Source organism: Raphanus sativus, chromosome 6, assembly GCF_000801105.2.
Source record: "Raphanus sativus cultivar WK10039 chromosome 6, ASM80110v3, whole genome shotgun sequence".
NCBI lineage: Eukaryota > Viridiplantae > Streptophyta > Magnoliopsida > Brassicales > Brassicaceae > Raphanus > Raphanus sativus.
This window is the reverse complement of record NC_079516.1, coordinates 18,088,087-18,110,404: the sequence shown is the minus strand read 5'-3', so window position 1 is coordinate 18,110,404 and position 22,318 is coordinate 18,088,087. Positions and strand designations below refer to the sequence as shown.

The window sequence follows — 22,318 nt, the reverse complement described above, 5'->3', positions numbered from 1 at the left end:
TTTTTTTTCTTAAAATGCATTTAGTCATCTTCCTTTAAGTCATAAACTTGTTCCCCAAGTTTATTTTTCTTTGTCTTTTCTCCAAGATACTTTCTTGCTCTCCAAGTCTACACGACTCCAGCTCAGAATCTTGATTCCACATGGTTTTCACCACTCATCATGATGTCTGTTTAAGCAACTATATCAACGACTACTTCAGAGCGGACATCTTTACATCAACAGAAGCTTCTTGTAGTAAAAACGATATGCACCTTTGGGAGGTTTGGCTTTTGACAAGCGATGACTGTTTGTTTTTACTGTTCTGTAATTATTTGTTCTCTTTTTGTATTTTTTTTTTTGCTTTAGTATGTCCTTGTGGCTGGGCCTTGTCTTATAAATAAGAACGTACTATTAGTCTTACTTCTTTTCGTTTTAGCGTTACTATAACTAATTGTCTTATCTGTCTCGTTAGTAAAATTCACAGCTCCTTCTGTCCATGGATCAATGGTAATAATGAAACAAGAAAAAATAATTTAGCAGCTAGAACAAGAGTTGAACTATGAACTACGTATATAATAATAGTAATAATGATAATGCAACATATCTAATAATAATTATCGAAGCAGGAATTAATGCAGATAAAATGCAGATAAAATGCAGACTATTTAAAATGCTAATATAACTGCAATTAGTGTCCATTCACGTTTATAAATGCAGAACTATAAAAAATTAATAAAATAAAATTTAAATTTAGCAAAAAAAAAATAATTATCGAAGCATCTAAAATCAAAGCAATAAGGAAATGAATAAAAAGAATTATTATATAGAATAAAGAATATAAATTTAAGCAAAGAGGCAACAAGAGTGGTCTACTTTGCAGGACAAACGAATAGATTGATCAATAATCAATATCAAGTGGAACTTGCAATGCAATGATATAATGAGACAATGTTAAATAAATTTCAACAGAGAGATTTATCTGAGCAGACAATGAAATCCACTTTAAGAAATTAAATTAATTCATAAGAGACATGCTAAACTTGGGTAATAATGAACAAATACACTGTCACTTGGACGAGAAGGAGAATAAGAAAAGATGCGATTCATAATGGAATTAGGGGTTAGAGGTTGATATAGAAGGAGCTTTTCGGAACCGTATTTTGCGAGCATCACCTTGTTGCCTTTCTTCGAAACTGCCCTAAGGCCGAGGAGCGAAGATCTACAATGAGTTTCTTCAAACCAATTGGAGGTAATCTTGTTCAAGTCAAAGGAGAAGACCTTGTTCGTTTTCAACAATGCCCCTCCTGTGTTGTGGTTAGTGAGCCTCCAAACGTGTTGCATGCCATCTCCAGTCTCCACTGAAATACACACAAGACAACGGTCATCGTCTAGGCTGCACATATGCATAGTAATAGATGATGATGACGATGAAGCCTCAATAATTGGGTTTGGTACGACTTGAAACATCTCAATGTGAAGATCAAAAGCAATCAACTTCGACTTTTCATGGGTGAACCAATAAAGCCATCCGTTTGCAAAAGTTGGTTCTTGTTTGTCATCTATCCAATGACCCTGAGGAGAAATCACCTGCCTCCATTGCTTGACTCCAAAATCGAAAACCTCACATGATGAGATGTTCTTGTCTATAATGTTATGTAACCAAACTAGTTTGTATGCTCCTGTGACATAGTCTTTTCCAAATCCCGGTAGAGAAAACTCTACATTGCTGTCTAAATGCACTAGCTGAATACTGGCCAGAGGGAGCGTGAAGGACCATCTAGTGGATGGGTTCATCACTTTAATTGGGGTTTTAAAGTTTGTACGTCCATAGAAGCAGAAAAGACCATCTAGACTCTTGGAAACCATCACATCTTCTTGTTCATCATTACTAATATGATAAACTTCTTCTTCTTCTTCCACTGCAACTAGACATGCCGAAGACCACTCCAACCTCGTCTCTTTTAGAGCATAGTTTGCCTTATAACAGTCTATATCATTGTAGACACAGATCAATTTTGGTTCTAGGGTTTTCTGATGCAACATGTATCTCTCCCTGAACGACTTATGCGTTATCATACGTCTCCAGTGTTTAGACACGGCTTGGAAACTTATAACTTTATAAGGGATTTTACCGGAAGCCTCAGCATTATCTCTTCCAACGCATCATCGTTGATTATTATCTCAGTCACCTCTCTTCTTCCTCTTTCTGAGGAAAACGATGAAGCAATTTTATCCTTTTCGTGGCCTTGCTGCTCCTCCATCGATCTATCAATGGTATATAAACGATTTGTCTTCTACTTTTTGCTTTCTTTTTTGATCAGGACAGCGACCAAGTACTACTATATTGCCTTCGTTTGTGTCTTCAGTTCATCTCATCATCTTGCTCTTATTTATAGACACGGCAATCCAAATCCACAGCCCTAATGGATCTCAATTTTTAATAGTTTTTTCTTTTTTTTTTGTAACAGAATATTCTAGTTTTTGTCCTTTCAGTATTACTAGGGATTTTCCCGGGCAGGGTACTCGTATAATTTTTAGTTAACATAAAAATTTATATTTATGAACATAACCCGTGTATATATGTTACACACTTGACTTTAAACTATTAAATTGGTAAAAAGTTTAAAATTTGTTTGTAGTTATTCATTGTTTTTTATCTAACAAATTAATAATAAGTAAGATGAGTAAAACTAATAAAACCTGGTTATAATTTAAATATCTTTTTTTGTTTGGTATAAAACAACTGTAAAATTTACAACTAATTTAAACTTTGTTTTGAGTTTAGAATCATTGAGTTCTAATACCAAACTGAGCAGTTTCATCATAGAAATAAAATTGAATCAAAAATTGATCCAAACTTTAAAAATAAAATCATTGTCTAAACAAGACCAAATTAAAGAATTTTTTTTAAACAAACATTACGAAAACTTGATATGGGGGGGGAGGGTTATTGGTAAGTGAATTCTCATGAATTTTAAAAATTTTGAGATTTCATTATTATTGGTTGTTGGAGTTCAAAAATCTTAATAGAAATCATTGTTATTGATTTAAGAATTTCAAAATCCATTCAAATCTCTTGTTATTCGAAAATTTTTAGGGAATTTTGGCCGGTTAAATAGTTGATAAAATCAAAATTTGATTCAATATGGGAAAAAAATATAAATCAAGATTAACCAAAAACCTAATTGGAAATTGTAAGGAGATTGTGGCAATCAAACCACCAGGAAGTAAAAAGAGTATTTGCAGTGTATATACAAGAATAATAGCTAAATTTGCAACATAGGTGAGCCTAGGCTTTTAGTACTGTACATATTTTATTAATACATTAATACCCCTATGACATAAATAATCTCTTACCCAATTTTTGAAACCCAAAGAATCACCATACCATATATGTATATATATATATCGATTCTCTTTCTCTTTCTTTTTCTAGGTTTAGATTTGGGATTTAGATTTGAATTTAAAATTTAGTTTAAAATTAGATTTAAATTTAAAGTTTACTTAAATTAAGGTTTAAAATTTATGATTTTGGTTTGGGTTTAGGATTTAGAATTTATGATTTGGGTTTAGGGTTTATATTTGGGTTTGAATTTAGGGTTTAGGATTTAGGGTTTAGAATTTATGATTTGGGTTTAGAGTTTAGGAGTTTGTAATTTTTATTTTTATTAGATTCTTCAAGATGTGGAGAGGCTTATGATGGTGGAACAAATATTTTCAGGGTTATGACGGTGGAACAAATATTTTCAGTTTTGTGGATGAAAAAAATAAAGGAGTCATGATTATGTTAGAAAGAAAGAGAATGCAAAAAAACGATTTTAGATAATTATGGAATATTATGTGGGTTTCTTTATAATTCAAGTATTATGTGATCAAAAAAATAATTATGGAGTAAGTAGAAGGACACCATGGTAATTGACACAGACAAACCCTACAAAGTCCACTGCATGACCTACTTCTTTTCATCGCTGCAAATTTCCAAACTATTTTAGTATATGTAGCTAATTGACTCAAGTAAAAATACTCAATCCAAACAAACCAAAAACAAATCGTATAGCTAGTTTTCAAATTCATAAAGCTATAGTTAAACTGAACCAAACTCAACAAAGATATAAACTGATTAAAAACATACTTTAAGGAACTAAAGGTGGAAGCCCCTTTGGTCCAATGGTTTAATTAAGGGTTCAATTACTTCTACACCCGGAAGTCTGGAGTTCAAACTTCAGAAAATACCACATTATACAGATTATGGAGAAACAGGTTACAGGAGATCTTTAGCTTGGTGCAGGACGTACCATCGAACATGGATCTCATAGGACGGTTCAGAGTGGTACAGTATCATCTTTGTAATATTCTCATCATTGTAATAGCATAATTAATCGATAATAATCGACTCAGACGTTAAAAAAAAAAAGAACTAAAGTTACTCAATCCGTACAAACCAAAAAAATGAACATTTCGCATAGCTAGTTTTCAAATTCATAAAGGTATAGGTAAACCGAACCAAACTCAACAAGAAAATAAACTGACTAAAAATATATTTTATGTTATGAATATTGTGTGATGTCTATTATGGAATGTTCTAGATTTACTTGATTCCTAAGTTTACTTGCTCACCAAGTTCTACTTGGTCTCCAAGCTATTGTATACCTATATAAAGGATACATTACTCAATGAATAAGACACACCAATTCCTCTCTTCTCTTCTCTTCTCTTCTTTATTTACAACACGTTATCAGCACGAGACTCTAAACCCTAGCTAAAATCCAGCGAGCACAAAATCCCTAATTTCAGCCGCAACTTTAAACCGTCATATCTCCCTAACCGTAAGGATCCAGACGGCGAGTAATATATCAAATTGAAGCTCTTGACGAGACGAATCCAGCGCCGCAGACCACGCATCAATCCGACTCCAGACGCGCCGTCACCTCCCAGTGCAAGCCGCGCCGTCAAAGATCATCCAAAACCCTAATAGCCGCCAACTCCTTATCTCTCTTAATTTCGATTTCTATTGTTCTTAGATCTCATACTAATCCAACTTTGAAACTTTCATTGTTGATTATTTAAGGTTTCTAAAAGAGGAACCAAGGAGAAAAGATCGGCAAAGATTAAGGTAAGATCTCAAGAACCCTAATCTTTACTTGTGGTTCAAGCAATTCGGATTTCAAACTTCTCTTCATCTAAATTCCGATTTAAAAATTTTGCGATTTGATTTGGTTGATTTTAGTTTTTGTTTATTTTAAAATCAAAACCCTAAAATATAAAGCATGTGATTACATGACTTTTGTTTTGAATGGACAACAAGTGATACCCCTTTAAGGATGACACGCTATATGTCCAAACAAAACATAAGGTTAATGTTTTCCACATCTTTTGGTCGATGATGCACACCATAGTGTGGCTAGACCATGATTTTCTTTTAAGTCAATGATGCATACCAATAGGTATGACTAGACCATATGAAGTAAAGGTCGATGATACGTACTCTTAAGTACGATTAGACCATAAAATAAAATCAATGGTCGATGATGTTCACCCTCAGGTGCAACTAGATTTTTCACCCGTGATTCACGGTGATCATCCACGATGATCCACGTTGATCTATGATTCATGATGATCCGCGATGATCTACGATGATCAGTGATCCAAGGTGATCCACGGTGATCCTCGATGATCCACGGTGATCCACAATCACCGGTGATGAATGATGCGCACCACAGTGCAGCTAAATCACGATCCGTTTTATTTGGTCGAGGATGTGTACCGAATGGTACTACTAGACCATTAAACCGCATGGGTCGATGTAGCATACCATATGGTATGGCTAAACCATGCACTCTTCCATCCCACTATTTTCAAGGGATTTATAAATCAAATAAGTTGATTAAGTGATGGATGAGTTATGAGAAAGTAAATTTCTAAAGAGAATGCAAACTGGCCGTATGCCCCTCTTATTTGTTTGCTGGCAATGTGATTTAATTATGTAATAGCCGAATGACATTGGTCACACAAGCCATATGGCTTTATTGTTTACATACTGGCCGATTGCCTTTTATTTCTTGGATAGCCAATGGCATCAGAAATTGTATGTACTAACACAAATCATTTTGATATGATTCAGATGTCGAGACTCCATCACTCGGATTACCCAGCCCTTGATCTCAATGGAGACAATTACCTTGATTGGGCAATGAACACTTCAGCTGATTTAAAGTCTAAAGGACTTGGGAAGTGTATCAAATACGGAAATGATACCCTTGCATATGAAAGGCGTAGAGCTGTTTTGATAATGAGAAAGCATCTCGTGAAGGATCTGTATGATGAGTGCAGTTACATCAACGATCCTTACGATCTCTGGTCGAGATTGAACACCATGTTCTTGGAGCCATTACTAGATGAGTCCATGAAAGAATGGAAGGCTCTGAGGTTCCAGGATTATGAATCCGTGGATGACTATCACTTTGATCTTATGAGAATCACCTATAGTCTTAAACTATGTGGTGAAGTGATAACAAACTATGACTTGTTAAGCAAGACTCGTGACACGATCCATTCAAAGGAAGTGTTGTTATCACAGAAGGCTAAAGGTTTCACAACCTATTACGACCTTCTCTCATACCTTTCAGCTCTTGAGGAAAAGAAGCAGAAAAGGAAAGTCAACCTCGACAAACTCGACTATGTTATGGAGATAAGTGCCGAGTATCAATGTGAGATGATATACGGTGATGCTGAAGAAGCTAAGAAAAGAAAATTCGGGTGGACTCATATAGATGATGAGATTGGTTTATTCATTGAATAGAGAACCAAATGTGAGCCACGTCCAAGATGTTATTATGGACTGGCCGGCTATTGTTTAAGCCTTTTGACATTCTGATTTCATACTTATGATTTGGTGTTTTGTTTTAAATATAATTTGTCATTCAAATTTCATAGCATTAATAAAAGTTTTTCTTTTATCTTGATTGATTTGCTTGAAAAATATTTTTGATTGACAAATGAGAATGAAAACTCGAGAAGAGTATGTCTAGACCACCACGCCTAAGGCATGGCCTTAAGAGGCATGAAATTTATCACCTAAGACCCATTGAGAGAGACCCAAAATCCCCACTGGCCGTGGACAAGGATACCACAATAACCGTGGTTGTAGATCCAATCATGGTCGAGGAGGGAGTAAAGGTCGAAATGGCATTACAAGCCACATCAAAATGGTTTCAATAATAAACCAATGGGCAAAGTAAAGAAAAAGGAAATGTTCCTTTAGCTAATGAAAATCGCCAAAGGCATACATATAAAAGAGGTCGAGACTACATTCTCCCTACTGATCTAATACTATGCTAAGGATCAGTGTGATAAGGCATAAAAGCCTAGGTAACCAGTAAGGTTCACCAACGAATTTATACACTTTATGGCATGACCGGATTAGCCATCCTGGTCTGAACTTGATTAATAAGGCACAAAGAGTTATCCCATAAGATCTCACGTTGTGAAACATGTACACAAGGGAAACTCAGTAGGCTTCATTGTTCCAAGCAACACGAAAGTATAATCTGATCACGAGGATAGTGAGAACAAAACCCGTGATCATGACCAGACCACAAATTCGTGTATCATGGTCTAAAACCATGCTGACCGTCCAAGCATTACGTTTAAGTGAGGACAAACAAACGTACTTTATAGCATGTTCATGAGGGAGAGAATAAACACTCCGTGTGGTCCATGACCATACTTTAAACCCGAACATGATAAGCCTGGCTGAAGGCCATAAGGCATTATAGCTTGGCCGTATAAGGCATAACCTATAAGGTTGAGACTTCAAAAGTCTATAAGCTTGGGTACACCACAAGAATACATGTATGAAAGATAAGATACATCAGGCCATATAAAGTGAGCATAGATATTCCCGTCTAAAGATGATAAAGGGTCATAATCCAGATATAGACCATCCTAAGAGTCTATGAATAAACCACCACATACCTATGTGCCATCTAAGATGGAATACCTCATCTAAGGATGAGATGAAAATCGGGAATATATGTTGGATAAGAGAACATGATCTTTCTCCCACAAATTCAGTGAGACCATGAGCCAAACAAAGGTGATCATATTGTGGCCAAGGTACACGGATTACATACAAGATGAATCCGACTATCCAACATCATGGAGAAAGCTATAAGCTGGTAAATAGAAAGTGAAAGTGGAATGGTTTTAACCATCCAAGTCTTGGCAAAGATCCTCGGACCAGATATATATGTACTGGACGTCCATAAACAAAGAAAGAATGATAGCCAGACAGACCCGAAAGAATGACTAAGTCATACCAGCTTAGCACCACTATATAAATGTCCTAGTAGAGACATAATCAAGTTGCTGTAGAAGTCTATACAAGATAGACAAGTATGTTCCATATATAAGGAACCTCGAATAGAAAAGTTAAGGTGCTCATAATGATAGATTCGGGTTCATGAAAGAGAAACTATACTAGACAATGAGATAAGACCGGCCGGTCCTAAGGTACAGGTATCATACAATGTAGCCTTGCAAACTACAAAGTATTCAATGATCCTGATAATAATAAAATCTCAATCGATTGTATCATGTCTAGAACGCGATAGAACGCGATGGAACATTATATAAGGTGTCGACACATACACACACTCATAAATGATAAAGAGAAAGCACTTGAGCATAAGAGATATGCGAGGATCACTAACCCACGTAAGAGTACTCATAGAATGAGACGTGGAGTTAAACCCAAAGAATGTATGAGATGGGCGTATTGGCCAAATACATAAGTGAGACGCCATCTAACCAGTGAACAGATGAGTCTTGTGAGGAAAAGAAAATCGTGAGCAGTAGAACATGAAAGTACAGACAAGTGGTCGTACATGTTGCTACATAAAGCATTCAATGGAATGGCTTGATCACACAAGGATACTCACAGGGACTAAGGAACAAGGAAATAAATTCCTAATGTGGTGAATGCTACTACCCAATATCGAAATCTGGACATCTAAGAAAGATGTAGTAGACATTGGATATCTCACTGGATATAAAGGTAATATAAGATACCTTGAAAGATGAGAAAGAAGTTCTCATAGAACAACATCGTTCCTGCGTTGTTCATGGACTGAAATGCAGCTGCATGCGTGTATGTACACACGATATGATAAGACTAAGTGATGCTTAGTAGAAAGTTCTATAAGAACGTTTCTGATCAGTCCATATAGTAGTCAATATATTCCTTGTGTTTATACTTAAAGAAAGGATGATTAAGATGATTGATTCTTGGAAAGGCTATGAAGAGACTACGATGATCTATAGTAGAGACCATTAGCCGTATATGAATGTTGGAATCTATGATCCAACGTACCAAGAATAGATTGATCAAATGGTCTGAGAATCCATCAGATTCACGACCAAAGGGAACCATACCGACTAGGATCATGTCCGACCTAGTTCGACCTTAATCATCATTGGTCCCGACCAATCCATCCCGTCCAGCTTGTTCCGATCAGTTCCTCTAGGTCTTAAATCCGACCTAAACCATCCAAGTGAGAGGAACGTCCTATTGACCAAAAAGTGGCTTAGTTTTGATTAAACTTCAAACTATAACACAATAGCCACTTCATGAACAGGCCGTGGACATATACTAAAAATTCATAAAGAGTTTTGGTCAAAGGATATGAATAAGATATATAGTGGACAAGAACATAATCCGGATGGATTATGAATGATGTCATGATCCGGACAGATCATGGACATACAAAGACATTCATGGTCGAATTTATCTAAGAGAGATAAACCATATGATCCTAATGGACCATGAATATCATGAAAGCATTTTGTTGATGCAGGTTACCAGTCCGATCCACACAGTGCTAAGTCCCAAACCGGCTATGTTTTCACATATGGAGGCACGACCATTTCATGGAGATCAGTCAAGCAGACTATATCAGCCACATCATCCAATCACTCGGATATATTGGCGATCCATGAAGCAAGCAGAGAGTGTGTCTGATTGAGACTCATGACACACCATATTCGGACAGCATGTGGGATCACGGATGGTAAAGACGAGCCGACCGTTCTTTACGAAGACAATGCGGCCTGCATAGCTCAGCTCAAAGATGGTTACATCAAGGGTGACAAGACTAAGCATGTTCTCCCCAAGTTCTTCTTCACCCACGATCTTCAGAAAGAAGGAGAGGTCAAGGTACTCCAAGTCAGATCCAGCGAGAACTCAGCCGACCTCTTCACTAAGGCATTACCAACATGCACGCTCAAGAAGCTTATGCAGCAGATTGGTATGCGATCACTGAGAAGCCTTCAGTGATGTTCACTTCAGGGGAAGTAATGCGGCTGTACTCTTTTTCCTATCCATGGCTTCCCGTTTTTACCACATTGGGTTTTTGGGTTTACCATGGAAAGGTTTTAACGAGGCAGTATTCCAAACGCATTACAAACTCTAGACGGATAACAATCTCGGTTTTTAACGAGATAGCATCTTACACGCATAATGGACATCAAGGGGAAGTGTTATGAATATTGTGTGATGTCTATTATGGAATGTTCTAGATTTACTTGATTCCTAAGTTTACTTGCTCACCAAGTTCTACTTGGTCTCCAAGCTATTGTATACCTATATAAAGGATACATTACTCAATGAATAAGACACACCAATTCCTCTCTTCTCTTCTCTTCTCTTCTTTATTTACAACATTTTACAAATCATTTTGTCAACCACATATATTTTTAAAATCATTTATTTTTGCCAGGAAACCGAATTTTTATATGAAAAAAAAAACTGGATCGTGAAATCACTTTCTGATAATAATTATCATGGAGAATTGGAGATATCCAACCCGGTTGAGCAATATTATATCGAACCGAAATTGAAACTGAGAAACCAATCTTCAAACCATGGTTAGAGATTTTAAACCGGAGTCTAAACGAGTTATAAAGCGCCTGGGTCTTCTCTGTTTCGCTCCGACATTCAGAGATCTTCATCTCCCCGGTGAGTGTACTTCATCGAGGGCTGTGCTCTAACATGGTAAGGAATCAACCATTGATGTAAAGTTTTCATTTTTATGATGATTCAGCTAAGTGTTTTGATTTGCTCTGTTTTTTCATTTACAGTCAGGAAGAAAGGAAACAGTGTTGGATTTGGCTAAGTTTGTGGATAAGGGTGTTCAAGTTAAGCTGACTGGTGGTAGACAAGGTAAAGAAAGAACAGAGCTTTGAGTTTTGATGCTTGCTTGTTTCATCATGTGTGTGTGTGTGTGTTTCATTATTATTTGCTGAACCTTGTTCTAGATGGGGCGGTTGAGTCTGTTCGAGGTATCTCTTTCCTTACATTATCTTTATTTATTTGAATTACTGCAACAACATGAGATGATTTGTTTTATGTCATGTAATGTAGACCCCATGTTTAACTTCATATGAGATTTTGATTAGATAGGTGAGATGAGAAAAGAGGATCTTGTTCTTATCTCTTAATTATGTTTGCTATGATATAATTGGGACACTATTATGCTCTTGTCTATATTATAACCAAGTTGAAACTAGAGTTGTATTATAATATTTTTTTTTTAATGTTTGACCAGATCATGATGATCCATTGAAGACTACTGACCAGAAGAGACTTCTTGGTTTAGTTGTATGAAGCACTTGTCATGATGTTTTGTAGTTAAAGCCCCATTGATTCTGATCTACTAAGTCTTGTCTATGGTTTCAGGTTTGTAGTGGAACTGCGGTGATGCTCGTCTCACCAACTGATGGAACTGAAGAAATTGCTAACCCGTTCGGTCAACCAGAGGCTGTCTAATGAGTTTCTTTCCAAAAGATTATGTCTGTCTATCTTTATTAGTTCAACTTTGGGCTTTAGTGAGCATTGTGTATCTGAGTATCTGTTATGATGTTGACAACAGTTTTGTTTTAATATACCTATTTAAACATCATAGGCTCTTCTTGCGTTACTGCTTGACATATACCACCAATATCAAAACATCATGACTTGAATATAGAAAAAGAGACTTGAAAATTTAAGTGTTGAAGCATTGAAAGGCTTCAGATCGCTCTTAACTTCTTCCCCCACGGACCGTTATGGTGGGAACCTTTTGGTGAAAAAGGTTGGGGTGTTTGATATTCTAATAGACCATGGTCTCTGCTTGCCAGAGACGTTAGAGGATCCTTACTTGGAGTGGATTCATTGGCCTCAGGCATCATTGTATTTCTCTGATGAAGAGCTTGAGTTATATACAGAAGATTCATCCGTTTGAAGGACTGTGAAATGCTTAGATGAGAGCTTCCACTGATCAGAGAAGCTTGTCTACGAGTTCTTGTTCTCTGCAATGTTTTTCTTAAAGAAGCTGCTTCTTATGGGCTGTGTGTCTTGCGGAGATTGATGTGACGATGATGAGTAGACGTTGTCCCAATGATCACCATGGCAAATCTGAAAACACATCGTCTGGTCACAAAACGAGCAGCTAACAGTGAGTGCAGACATGAAATAAGATGAGTAGGTCCTGTTCTTGGAGAGGTTCCAAGAGTTACTTGGACCCTGCGTGTGTAAAACCCAAAACCATAACACTGAGTAAGCGACAGAGACTTGGCACCTCATGCTGATTTTGAGAACCATATAGTAAAACAGTAAAACTCTAGTGAGTTAAAAAGACAGAATCTACAGTTTGGAGTTTGAAACTGGAGGCTTCTACAGTTTGTGAGACAAAACGATATGCACCTTGGGGAGGTTTGGTTTTTGACAAGCGATGACTGTTGTTTGTTTTTTTTTTTTTTTACTGTTTTGTAATTATTTGTTCTCTCTTTGTATTCTTTTTCTTTGGTATGTCCTTGCGGCTGAGCCTTGTCTTATAAATAACAACGTAGTCTTTTTGTTTTTGTTTTATCTTTACTATAACGAATTGTCTTATCTGTCTTGTTAGTAAAATCCACAGCTCCTTCCGTCCATGGATCAACCAATGACATGAACTGAATGTTGAACTTAATGGTAATAAAGAAACAAGAAAATAATATAGCAGAACAAGTGTTGAACTATAATAATAATAATAATAATAACAATAATAATAATAATAATGCAACATATCCAACAATAGTTATCTAAGCATCCAAAATCAAAGCAATAAGGAGATGGATAAAAAGGATTATAAAGAATATAAATTTAAGCAAAGAGGCTGTTAGTGCAAAGATAACATAACAAAAAGGTAACGCGGAAGATAAATTAGAGAGACAATTATATAAGCAAACGCTTACTGTCTTATCTGTCTCGTTAGTAAATCTAGAGCTCCCTCCGTCCATGGATTAACCAATGATATGAACTGAATGTTGAACTTAAAGATAATAAAGAAACAAGAAATAATATAGCAGAACAAGAGTTGAACTATGATCTATATAGCAACATATCCAACAATAATTATCGAGGCGTCTAAAATCAAAGCAATAAGGAGATGGATAAAAAGGACTATGTAGAATGAAGAATATAAATTTAAAGAGACAACAAGAGTGGTCTACTTTTCAAGACAAAACGAATAAATTGGTAAATAATCCAAATCAAGTGGAACTTGCAATGATATAATTGTAATGATATAATAGGACAATGTTAAATTGTTTTCAACAAAGAAATTTATTTGAGCATAATGACAATGAAATCCACTTTAAGAAATTAAACATATTCATAAGGAGCGTGTTGAAGCTACTAGCCACATCAGATGTATCCCTTTCAAATCAGGTACAAGCCTTGTCATTGATGTCTAGCGTTGCTCCATGAGTCTTCAACAACTTACAGATCTCCAGAGACCCGTTGCTAGTTGCAAGGTGAAGATCAGTATATCATTCCTTATCTTTGTGGTTGACAATATATACATTATCACTTACTAGTAGCCTCTCCACAACCTGCATCCACCTTAATGATTACACACCACTACAACATACAAACTAAATATTATAAATCCAGTGACAAATTCCCCTAACTTATCCTTTCAATACATACAAAACGTTCAAAGTTTACTAATCAGTTAAAACTAGTTTAGGCAGCTAACTTCGTAACCTTAAGATTCCACACAAAAAAGAACATTTCTTAAAAGCATCTCCAATGTAAAACTCCATTTTTTCCTCCAACGCAAAAACTAGAACTAAACTTTTTTCAATGACTTTTTTTTTGTTGCGTAAAAAATGTAAAGACTTAAGTAAAAAGCTAGAAAAGACAATCTTGTTGAATAAATGAATATCAAAAATCCTACATACACCAATTAAGGTCATATACCTATATTTCAGATTTTTCACATTTGTTAAGTAAATACATTAAAATTTGATTGTAAATGCATTATTTTTTGTAACAATTTTCTAAACATTTTAGCTAATAAAAATTCAATAAACACCATTAATGTTTTTTTAATTTACAGTTTTTATTGAATAATACATTAAAAAGTAAAAATGTATATTTTTAAAACAATTTGTTTTTCTAAAATATGGATCTTTCTGAAACGGAGAGAGTATTTAACAATCGATTTAATCATTTGTTTATACCCTTTCAAACGATTAAATTTTGTATTTTTACTCTTAGTTAATATAACATTTTTACCATAAAATTCTAGCTATAATATGATGGGGGGCGGGGAGCTACTATATAAATAAAACTTTCGTGTATATTGTTCTCTTCAATAATTACTACCAGCATATAATTTATAGGTATCGACAGAGAATTTACAACCCAATAATTTAAGTATATTCAGCTGTCCTAGATAAGATATCTATGGCAAAAGCTTGGGTACACCGTTCGTTGTGATTGGAGGGTTAAATTTTGATATTGTTTATTTTCCAGATCGTATATAGGATTAGTAACACTTAACAATGGTTAATTATAGCTTTTACCATGTCTGAAAGCTGTATGATGCTTTCCAAATCGTTTATAATTAACTTTCATCTTCGTTCTTTCCAATTTGCAAGTTTATTTCTTTTCTTTCTCTAAATACGAGAGAAAGTATAGAGATAATGACGTTAATATTAGAGATAACTATGACTATAACTTGGTCATTATCTACTCATGTAAATCTTGTGTATATATACCTTGCATTGTACGTTAATAAGACCAACACATTACATTCTATTTTTATGGTATCAGAGCTATACGATTTCTGAAACCTATTTTTTCGTTTCCGCAAACCTAATTCCTTATTCTACTTCTATTTTTCGTGGTTGTCTCCTTGATAATCATGGCTGCATCTTCTGCTTCTACTACTACGGATACTGCCGGTTCTATTACTTCTGGGAATCTGGCTTCTACTAATCCCTACTATTTGCATCCTTCCGATAATCCGGGAGCCCTAATTACACCGGTGTTACTTCGTGGTGATAACTACTCTGAATGGGCAGTTGAGTTTTGGAATTCTCTCCAAGCTAAACAAAAGATAGGGTTTCTCGACGGAACTATTCAAAAACCGACGACTAACCCTGATCTTGCTCGATGGACGTCTACCAATTCTATGATTGTTGGATGGATGCGTACATCTATTGATCCACAAGTTCGCTCTACTGTCTCTCATGTTGCAGATGCCTCAAAGCTATGGGAGTCACTTAAGCAACGATTCTCAGTCAAGAACAGTGTCCGTAAGCACCTAGTCGAAGACGAGATTACTAACTGCAAGCAGAATGGTCAAACCGTTCTTGAATATTTTGGACGGCTCTCTAAACTCTGGGAAGAGCAACAAACCTTCAGGTCCATTACTCCTTGCACTTGCGACGCTGCTACTGATCTTGATAAGGAACGTGAGGATGCTAAAATTCATAAATTTTTGTTTGGTCTCGATGGAGTTCGTTTTGGCTCTATCAGATCTCTCATCATTGATGAAGATCCCTTACCTGACCTTAATATTGTTTACTCACGGGTCATAAGAGCTGAGCAACATCTCAACAATATGCGATCCGTTGATGTTAAACAAGATGCTATCGGTTTCTCGGTTAAATCAGATTCTACGGTTCCAGCTTCATCGCCCTCTGTTTCTGCAACTCCATACCGTAACAGAGACGCCAACCGTTCTTGTACACACTGCAAGCGTACCGGACATGAAGCCTCTGAGTGCTTTCTCCTACATGGTTATCCGGAATGGTTTCTCGAACAACAACGTTCGCGGGGTACTTCGGGTCCAAGCAACAGAGGTCGCGGCGGTCGTCTCTCTACTTCCGGCGGACGTGGTCGCGGTCGTGCCACTTCTGCAGCAGCTGTTAATACTGCTCCTACCTCTACTACTACTTCCGATCAGATATCAGCACTGATCAACCTACTTCAAACTCAACAAAACCAACTCTCAGTCGATCGTCTCTCTGGTATTACAAATACTTCTGACGTTATTTTGGATACAGGTGCATCGCACCATATGACCGGAGATCTTTCTCTTCTACGAGATGTTATACCTATTACTCCCTCTCCGGTTACTTTTCCCGATGGAACAGCTTCTCGGGCTACAATGATCGGAACTCTACCATTGAGCAAGGATTATTTCCTAATCAATGTGTTATACGTTCCGAACTTTACTTGCACACTAATCTCTGTATCCCGTCTTCTTAAACAAACTGGATGTATTGCCATATTCACTGACACATTGTGTTTACTGCAGGACCGTTTTACGAGGACCCTGATTGGAGCCGGTGAAGAGAGAGAGGGGGTCTACTACTATAAAGGAGTCTCAGTTGCTCGATCAAGTCAAACACGCGGCGATAACCTTTCACCTACTGTTTTATGGCATCGACGACTTGGACATCCGTCTCCTAAAGTGCTTTCTACATTGCCTGCGTTTTCTGATACTAAAGTTGTTTTAGATGATACACACTCGTGTGACATTTGTTTTCGTTCTAAACAAACTCGATCTGTTTTTCCCGAAAGTAGTAATAAAGCTTCGGCACCTTTTGCTTTAATTCATGTCGATGTCTGGGGTCCTTATCGCACTCCTGCATCTTGCGGTGCCGCTTATTTCCTGACCATAGTGGACGATTACTCTCGCGCCGTCTGGACTTATCTGATGTTGGAGAAATCAGAAGTTCAAGGCTTGATTAAAAATTTTTGCGCCATGTCTGAGAAACAATTCGGTCACGTTGTTAAAGCTATCCGCTCAGACAACGGTACTGAGTTTATGGTGCTCAAATCGTTTCTTAACCAACAAGGAATCCAGCATCAAACATCTTGCGTTGATACACCACAACAAAACGGTCGCGTCGAACGCAAGCATCGTCATATCCTTAATGTTGCCCGAGCACTTTTGTTTCAGGCTAATCTACCTACTACATTCTGGGGCGAGAGTATTCTCACGGCTGCTTACTTGATCAATCGTACTCCAACGCCTCTCCTTAAGGGACAAACGCCATACAGTCTTCTCTACGGTTCGGCTCCATCATATGACTCTCTCCGTACCTTCGGTTGTTTGGCTTACGCTCACAAGAAGGATCGTACGAAAGATAAGTTTTCTTCACGAAGTCGCAAATGTCTGTTCGTTGGCTATCCTTATGGCAAAAAGGCATGGCGCCTCTATGACATTGACGACAACGTCTTCTTCTCTAGTCGCGATGTTATCTTCATCGAAGATCAGTTCCCTGGTATCCCTGCAGATACTTTTGTTTCCCCTACTTCTATATCTCCTCCTGAGCTTGCTTTCGATGATATAGATTTATTACATGATCCTCCCTCTACTACAACTAATACCCCGCCTACATTGCCACCTAATGATGCTACTACTTCGTTACCCTTATCATCATCTCTTCCTTCACCTGATACTACTCCCTCATTACCTTTACCCTTACCATCACCACCTTTCCCAATATCCTCTCCTGCATCACCACTACCATCATCCTCTTCATCGCCACTATCTTCACCTCCACCTCCTTCCTCTCCCTCGCACACCACTACTGGTGCTCCGACTCCTACATCTCCTACATCTCCTGGTCTTCCTCAACTTCTTGGACGAGGGAAGCGCGTCTCAAAACCCTCTGTTCTTCTTAAAGATTACGTCGTTAACGCTACTTGCACTACTCTACCCCCCTCTCTCGACACATCGGTTTCCTCTCCTGGTTCTACGACTACGGTCTCAGGTACACCTTATCCAATATCTACATATCTCTCTCGAGCTAACTTTTCCGCAGGCCACTTGGCGTTTCTTGCGGCTATTACATCCAACGTTGAACCTCGAAACTACAAGGAGGCTTCTCTTGATGACGTCTGGAATGATTCTATGACTGATGAATATACTGCTCTTGAGGACCAACATACTTGGGACGTTACACCTCTGCCTCCAGGCAAGAAAGCGATCGAGTGTCAATGGGTCTATCGATACAAATATGATGCTAATGGCAAGATTATTCGCCATAAGTCTCGTGTTGTCGCATGTGGTAATCGTCAACGCGAAGGTCTTGATTATACAGATACATTTGCTCCTGTTGCCAAACCAACTACTATCCGTTTGTTTCTTCAACTAGCTGCTGCGTACAAGTGGGAGCTCCATCAAATGGATGTTCATAACGCATTCTTGCATGGTGACTTAAAGGAGGAGGTCTATATGAAATTCCCTCCTGGCTTTGAGAATCCGGATCCTACTAAGGTGTGCAAGCTTCGAAAATCAATTTACGGTCTAAAGCAATCTCCTCGATGCTGGTTTGAGAAGCTTCGGACTGCTCTACTACAATACGGCTTTGAACAGAGCACCTCTGACTACACACACTTCGTCTTCATTAAAGGCTCTACGAGTCTTCATATACTCGTCTATGTTGACGACTTTGTCATTGCTGGCAATGATATATCTGTTCTGCAGCGTTTCAAGAACTATCTCTGTAAATGCTTTCATATGAAGGACCTTGGTAAGCTTAAGTATTTTCTCGGTATTGAGATTGCTCGTAGTGGTGATGGCATCTTTCTTTCTCAGCGAAAGTATGCACTAGATATTGTAGCAGAGGCTGGCTTGCTGGGTGCAAAACCTGCGTCGGTTCCTATCGCTCTCAATCATAAACTTGCAGTTCAAGCTTGCCCAAACTTTGCCAATCCCGCAGCATACCGACGGTTGGTGGGCAGACTGATCTATCTGTCTTTTACACGGCCTGATCTCAGCTATACAGTCCACATTCTCTCTCAGTTTATGCAGTCGCCACTTCAGGTTCATTGGGATGCCGCTCTGCAGGCAGTTCGCTATCTTAAAGGAACTCCAGATCATGGTGTTCTTCTTCGGTCCGACTCTGATCTTACGGTAACAGCTTACTGCGACTCTGATTGGAACTCCTGCCCTCTCACCAGACGTTCACTCAGTGCGTACATTGTTCTTTTGGGCAATTCTCCTATATCTTGGAAGACTAAGAAGCAAGACACTGTCTCTATGTCTTCTGCCGAAGCCGAGTATAGATCCATGTCGTATGCACTCAAGGAACTCAAATGGATCAAGAAGCTTCTCACATCATTTGGCGTTAAGCATTCTACTCCTATGCGATTGTACTGCGATAGTAAGGCCGCTATTTATATTGCTGCTAACCCGGTCTTTCATGAGCGCACCAAACATGTCGAATCCGATTGTCATGCCGTCCGCGAAGCTGTTCAGGCAAAGCTGATCACGACTGAACACATATCTACAAAGGAGCAGCCCGCCGACCTTCTAACCAAACCGTTGCCTTCTACTACATTTCGTTATTTGCTTTCCAAGTTGGAGATTCATAATCTCTCACCTCCAACTTGAGGGGGGGTATAGAGATAATGACGTTAATATTAGAGATAACTATGACTATAACTTGGTCATTATCTACTCATGTAAATCTTGTGTATATATACCTTGCATTGTACGTTAATAAGACCAACACATTACATTCTATTTTTAGAAAGATAGAAATGGGTTTGCCTTCTTCTCTAAATCCATGCCTTCTTTTGACCTTCCTTTGTCTTCTCAATGTCTCCACCATTAACTCGAAGCCATCAAAAGGAGAATCTGTGCTTTTTGGCGGGAATTTTCAGGCTTTGTATGTTATAGGAGATTCATTGGTTGATTCAGGGAACAATAACAATCTTGCGACGTCTGTCAAATCAAATTTTGCTCCTTACGGTTCAGACTTTGAAGGAGGACCCACCGGTCGTTTTAGCAATGGCAAAACGATCGCTGATTACATTGGTAAGAACAAACAAAATATGTTTTGCTCTCCTTTTAGTTTAGGGATTGTTTTATGTTTGAGATATTTTATAGGTGGTGTAATTAATCACGCAAAGGATGTATAACATTAACCAGTAATTTTTTTACAATTCTGTCGAAAATTATTTCTGATTGGAAATTTTATTGAAACTAATAACATAATAAATATTGAAAGTTAAGAAAGATAAATTGTTGTAGGATGGGATTTTTGAAAAGGAATATGAGTTCCTATATTGAGATTGAAACCTTGTCTAATGGTATTGTAATGCTTTCAGCTATTTATTATGGGCTTCCTTTGGCTCCTGCTTATAAGGGATTATCAGAAGAACAAAAGAACAATATCTCAACTGGTATTAATTATGCTTCTGCTAGTTGTGGGATTTTTAATGATACAGGAAAGCTATTGGTAAGTTTCAATGATATTCTACAAGATATTTCTTCGCAATATTGTTTAACTAATTTTAGTCGAATTTTTTTATTTAACTAATGAGTTTTGTATGATTCTTTTTTTTGTCTGATGTTTTGTATGATTCTTCCTATGAACAAAGGGAGAATGTCTCTCGTTGAGTGTCCAAGTCGATCTATTCAAAGAAACCATCGACAATAATCTGAACAAAATGTTTAAGACGAAGTCAGAGCTCACTAACCACTTGGCTAGATCGTTGTTCATGACAGCCATTGGAATTAACGATTACGCTTTCTACTATAATACGACAACTACCGATCCAAATGAATTCGCAGACAAGCTTCTTAATGATTTCTTGATACAAATTCAGGTAAAACAAAATGATGTTTGGGGTTCCACCAATTTTTCATTGGCCACTACGTAAGCTTATGGTAATGTTTGTTTGATTGAGATAGACCACCCCAAACATAACTGGTAACCATTTAAAAATAAGAAGAACAAGAAGAAAATGAATGAAGAGGAATATAACAAAAGTAAAATGTGTTCTTCTCTTAATTTGATAAGGAATAAATCTAGTCTATTATTCTTTAAATATGAAGAAATGTTAAAAAATCCTAAATAACAAATATTCTTTATAATGGTGTAAATTAAAAGGAATGATAAGAAATAGTCTATTCTTACTCATCCCTTTGGTCACTGTTTAGACCCTTGGTTAAACTGAGAACCGAAAATAGATTTAAATTTACAACAATATTTGAAATTAATCAAATATTTAATATATATATATATATATATATATATATATTAGTCCGCGTTTAGGCTCAAATAGTTTTTCAGGGTTAATCAAGATGCATTGTATTAAATATGCTGATTTTTGTTGGCAGAGATTGCATGGGTTAGGAGCTAGAAAGTTCTTCATCAACAACCTTAAACCATTAGGATGTTACCCAAACATAATAGCTAAAACAGGTGGAAGCTGCTACGAAAGTTTAAACCTGGCGGTTGCCAATTACAACGCCAAGCTAAGGAAAAGCCTGACTCATTTGAAGGAGAAATTATCCGACACTTCTTTCTTATATTCAGATTACTTCAATTTCATGTTGGGACTTCGAGGACCTTCGACCAATCAAGTTAGTTCGAATCTAATGAACTCGACAAGCCCTTGTTGCCCTAGCGTTTATGATGGAGGTAGAAGGACGAGTTGCACGCCAGGATCAAGCTCGTGCAAAGTACCAGATACACATATTTTCTTCGATCCATTTCATCCGACTCAATTGGCGAATTTCATGTACTCGATTGGATGCTTCCAGCAGAGAAAGTTTGCAAAGTTGTGTGAGTAAATAAATTTAACTTTACTCAGCAACAATCTTAAGAAAATTACAACTTTACTTGTTTCTGTCGTTGTTTATTTTGCTCTCATGATCAATATGTTTCGGAACATTTGTGTACCTAACCTTAACGTTTTAGAATATTTGTCAATGGTGATGGTGTCAATTTTCTAAATATGAGTTATTTTGGCGTTTATGCACTCACCTTAGCGTCCAAAGTATGTGTATTTGTTTTTGACCAAATCATTTTAAAATTTAAGTCAAAAGTAAAAAATCAACATTAATATATGGGTCGATGAGCTATTTTCCAGTGAGAAATATCGTATAGCACCATATGTCTCTCAATCTATAGCATCATTGTAGATATCCCCGACTTAAAATTTCGAAACATATTTCTCCATAAAGCTTTAGCTTAACACTAATCTCTCGATGATTTAAAAGTT

General features: G+C 37.1%; 4 protein-coding genes and 1 pseudogene across 4 annotated transcripts; 4 read left to right on the top strand and 1 right to left on the bottom strand.

The window, feature by feature from the left end:
- Positions 1 to 999: 999 nt before the first annotated feature.
- Positions 1,000 to 2,323, bottom strand: LOC108811291 (putative F-box protein At2g02030; annotated as a pseudogene).
- A 2,331-nt stretch (positions 2,324 to 4,654) lies between these two features.
- Positions 4,655 to 10,626, top strand: LOC130495619 (uncharacterized). The gene is made up of 3 exons (XM_056987037.1): positions 4,655 to 5,092; positions 6,101 to 6,715; positions 10,555 to 10,626. The coding sequence occupies exons 2-3, from the start codon at positions 6,101 to 6,103 to the stop codon at positions 10,624 to 10,626; spliced, it is 687 nt and encodes a 228-aa protein (XP_056843017.1). The 5' UTR covers positions 4,655 to 5,092.
- A 114-nt stretch (positions 10,627 to 10,740) lies between these two features.
- Positions 10,741 to 11,936, top strand: LOC108810377 (sm-like protein LSM7). Its single transcript, XM_056988237.1, has 4 exons — positions 10,741 to 11,029; positions 11,116 to 11,197; positions 11,583 to 11,635; positions 11,714 to 11,936. Exons 1-4 carry the CDS (start codon positions 11,027 to 11,029, stop codon positions 11,801 to 11,803), a joined length of 228 nt encoding a protein of 75 aa, XP_056844217.1. The 5' UTR covers positions 10,741 to 11,026; the 3' UTR covers positions 11,804 to 11,936.
- Positions 11,937 to 14,979: 3,043 nt separating this feature from the next.
- Positions 14,980 to 17,830, top strand: LOC108834036 (uncharacterized). Its single transcript, XM_056988322.1, has 2 exons — positions 14,980 to 16,317; positions 16,608 to 17,830. The coding sequence occupies exons 1-2, from the start codon at positions 15,207 to 15,209 to the stop codon at positions 16,640 to 16,642; spliced, it is 1,146 nt and encodes a 381-aa protein (XP_056844302.1). The 5' UTR covers positions 14,980 to 15,206; the 3' UTR covers positions 16,643 to 17,830.
- Positions 17,831 to 19,840: 2,010 nt separating this feature from the next.
- Positions 19,841 to 22,027, top strand: LOC108809753 (GDSL esterase/lipase At2g03980-like). The gene is made up of 4 exons (XM_018581902.2): positions 19,841 to 20,123; positions 20,417 to 20,547; positions 20,690 to 20,917; positions 21,432 to 22,027. Exons 1-4 carry the CDS (start codon positions 19,847 to 19,849, stop codon positions 21,885 to 21,887), a joined length of 1,092 nt encoding a protein of 363 aa, XP_018437404.2. The 5' UTR covers positions 19,841 to 19,846; the 3' UTR covers positions 21,888 to 22,027.
- The last annotated feature ends 291 nt before the right edge of the window (positions 22,028 to 22,318 follow it).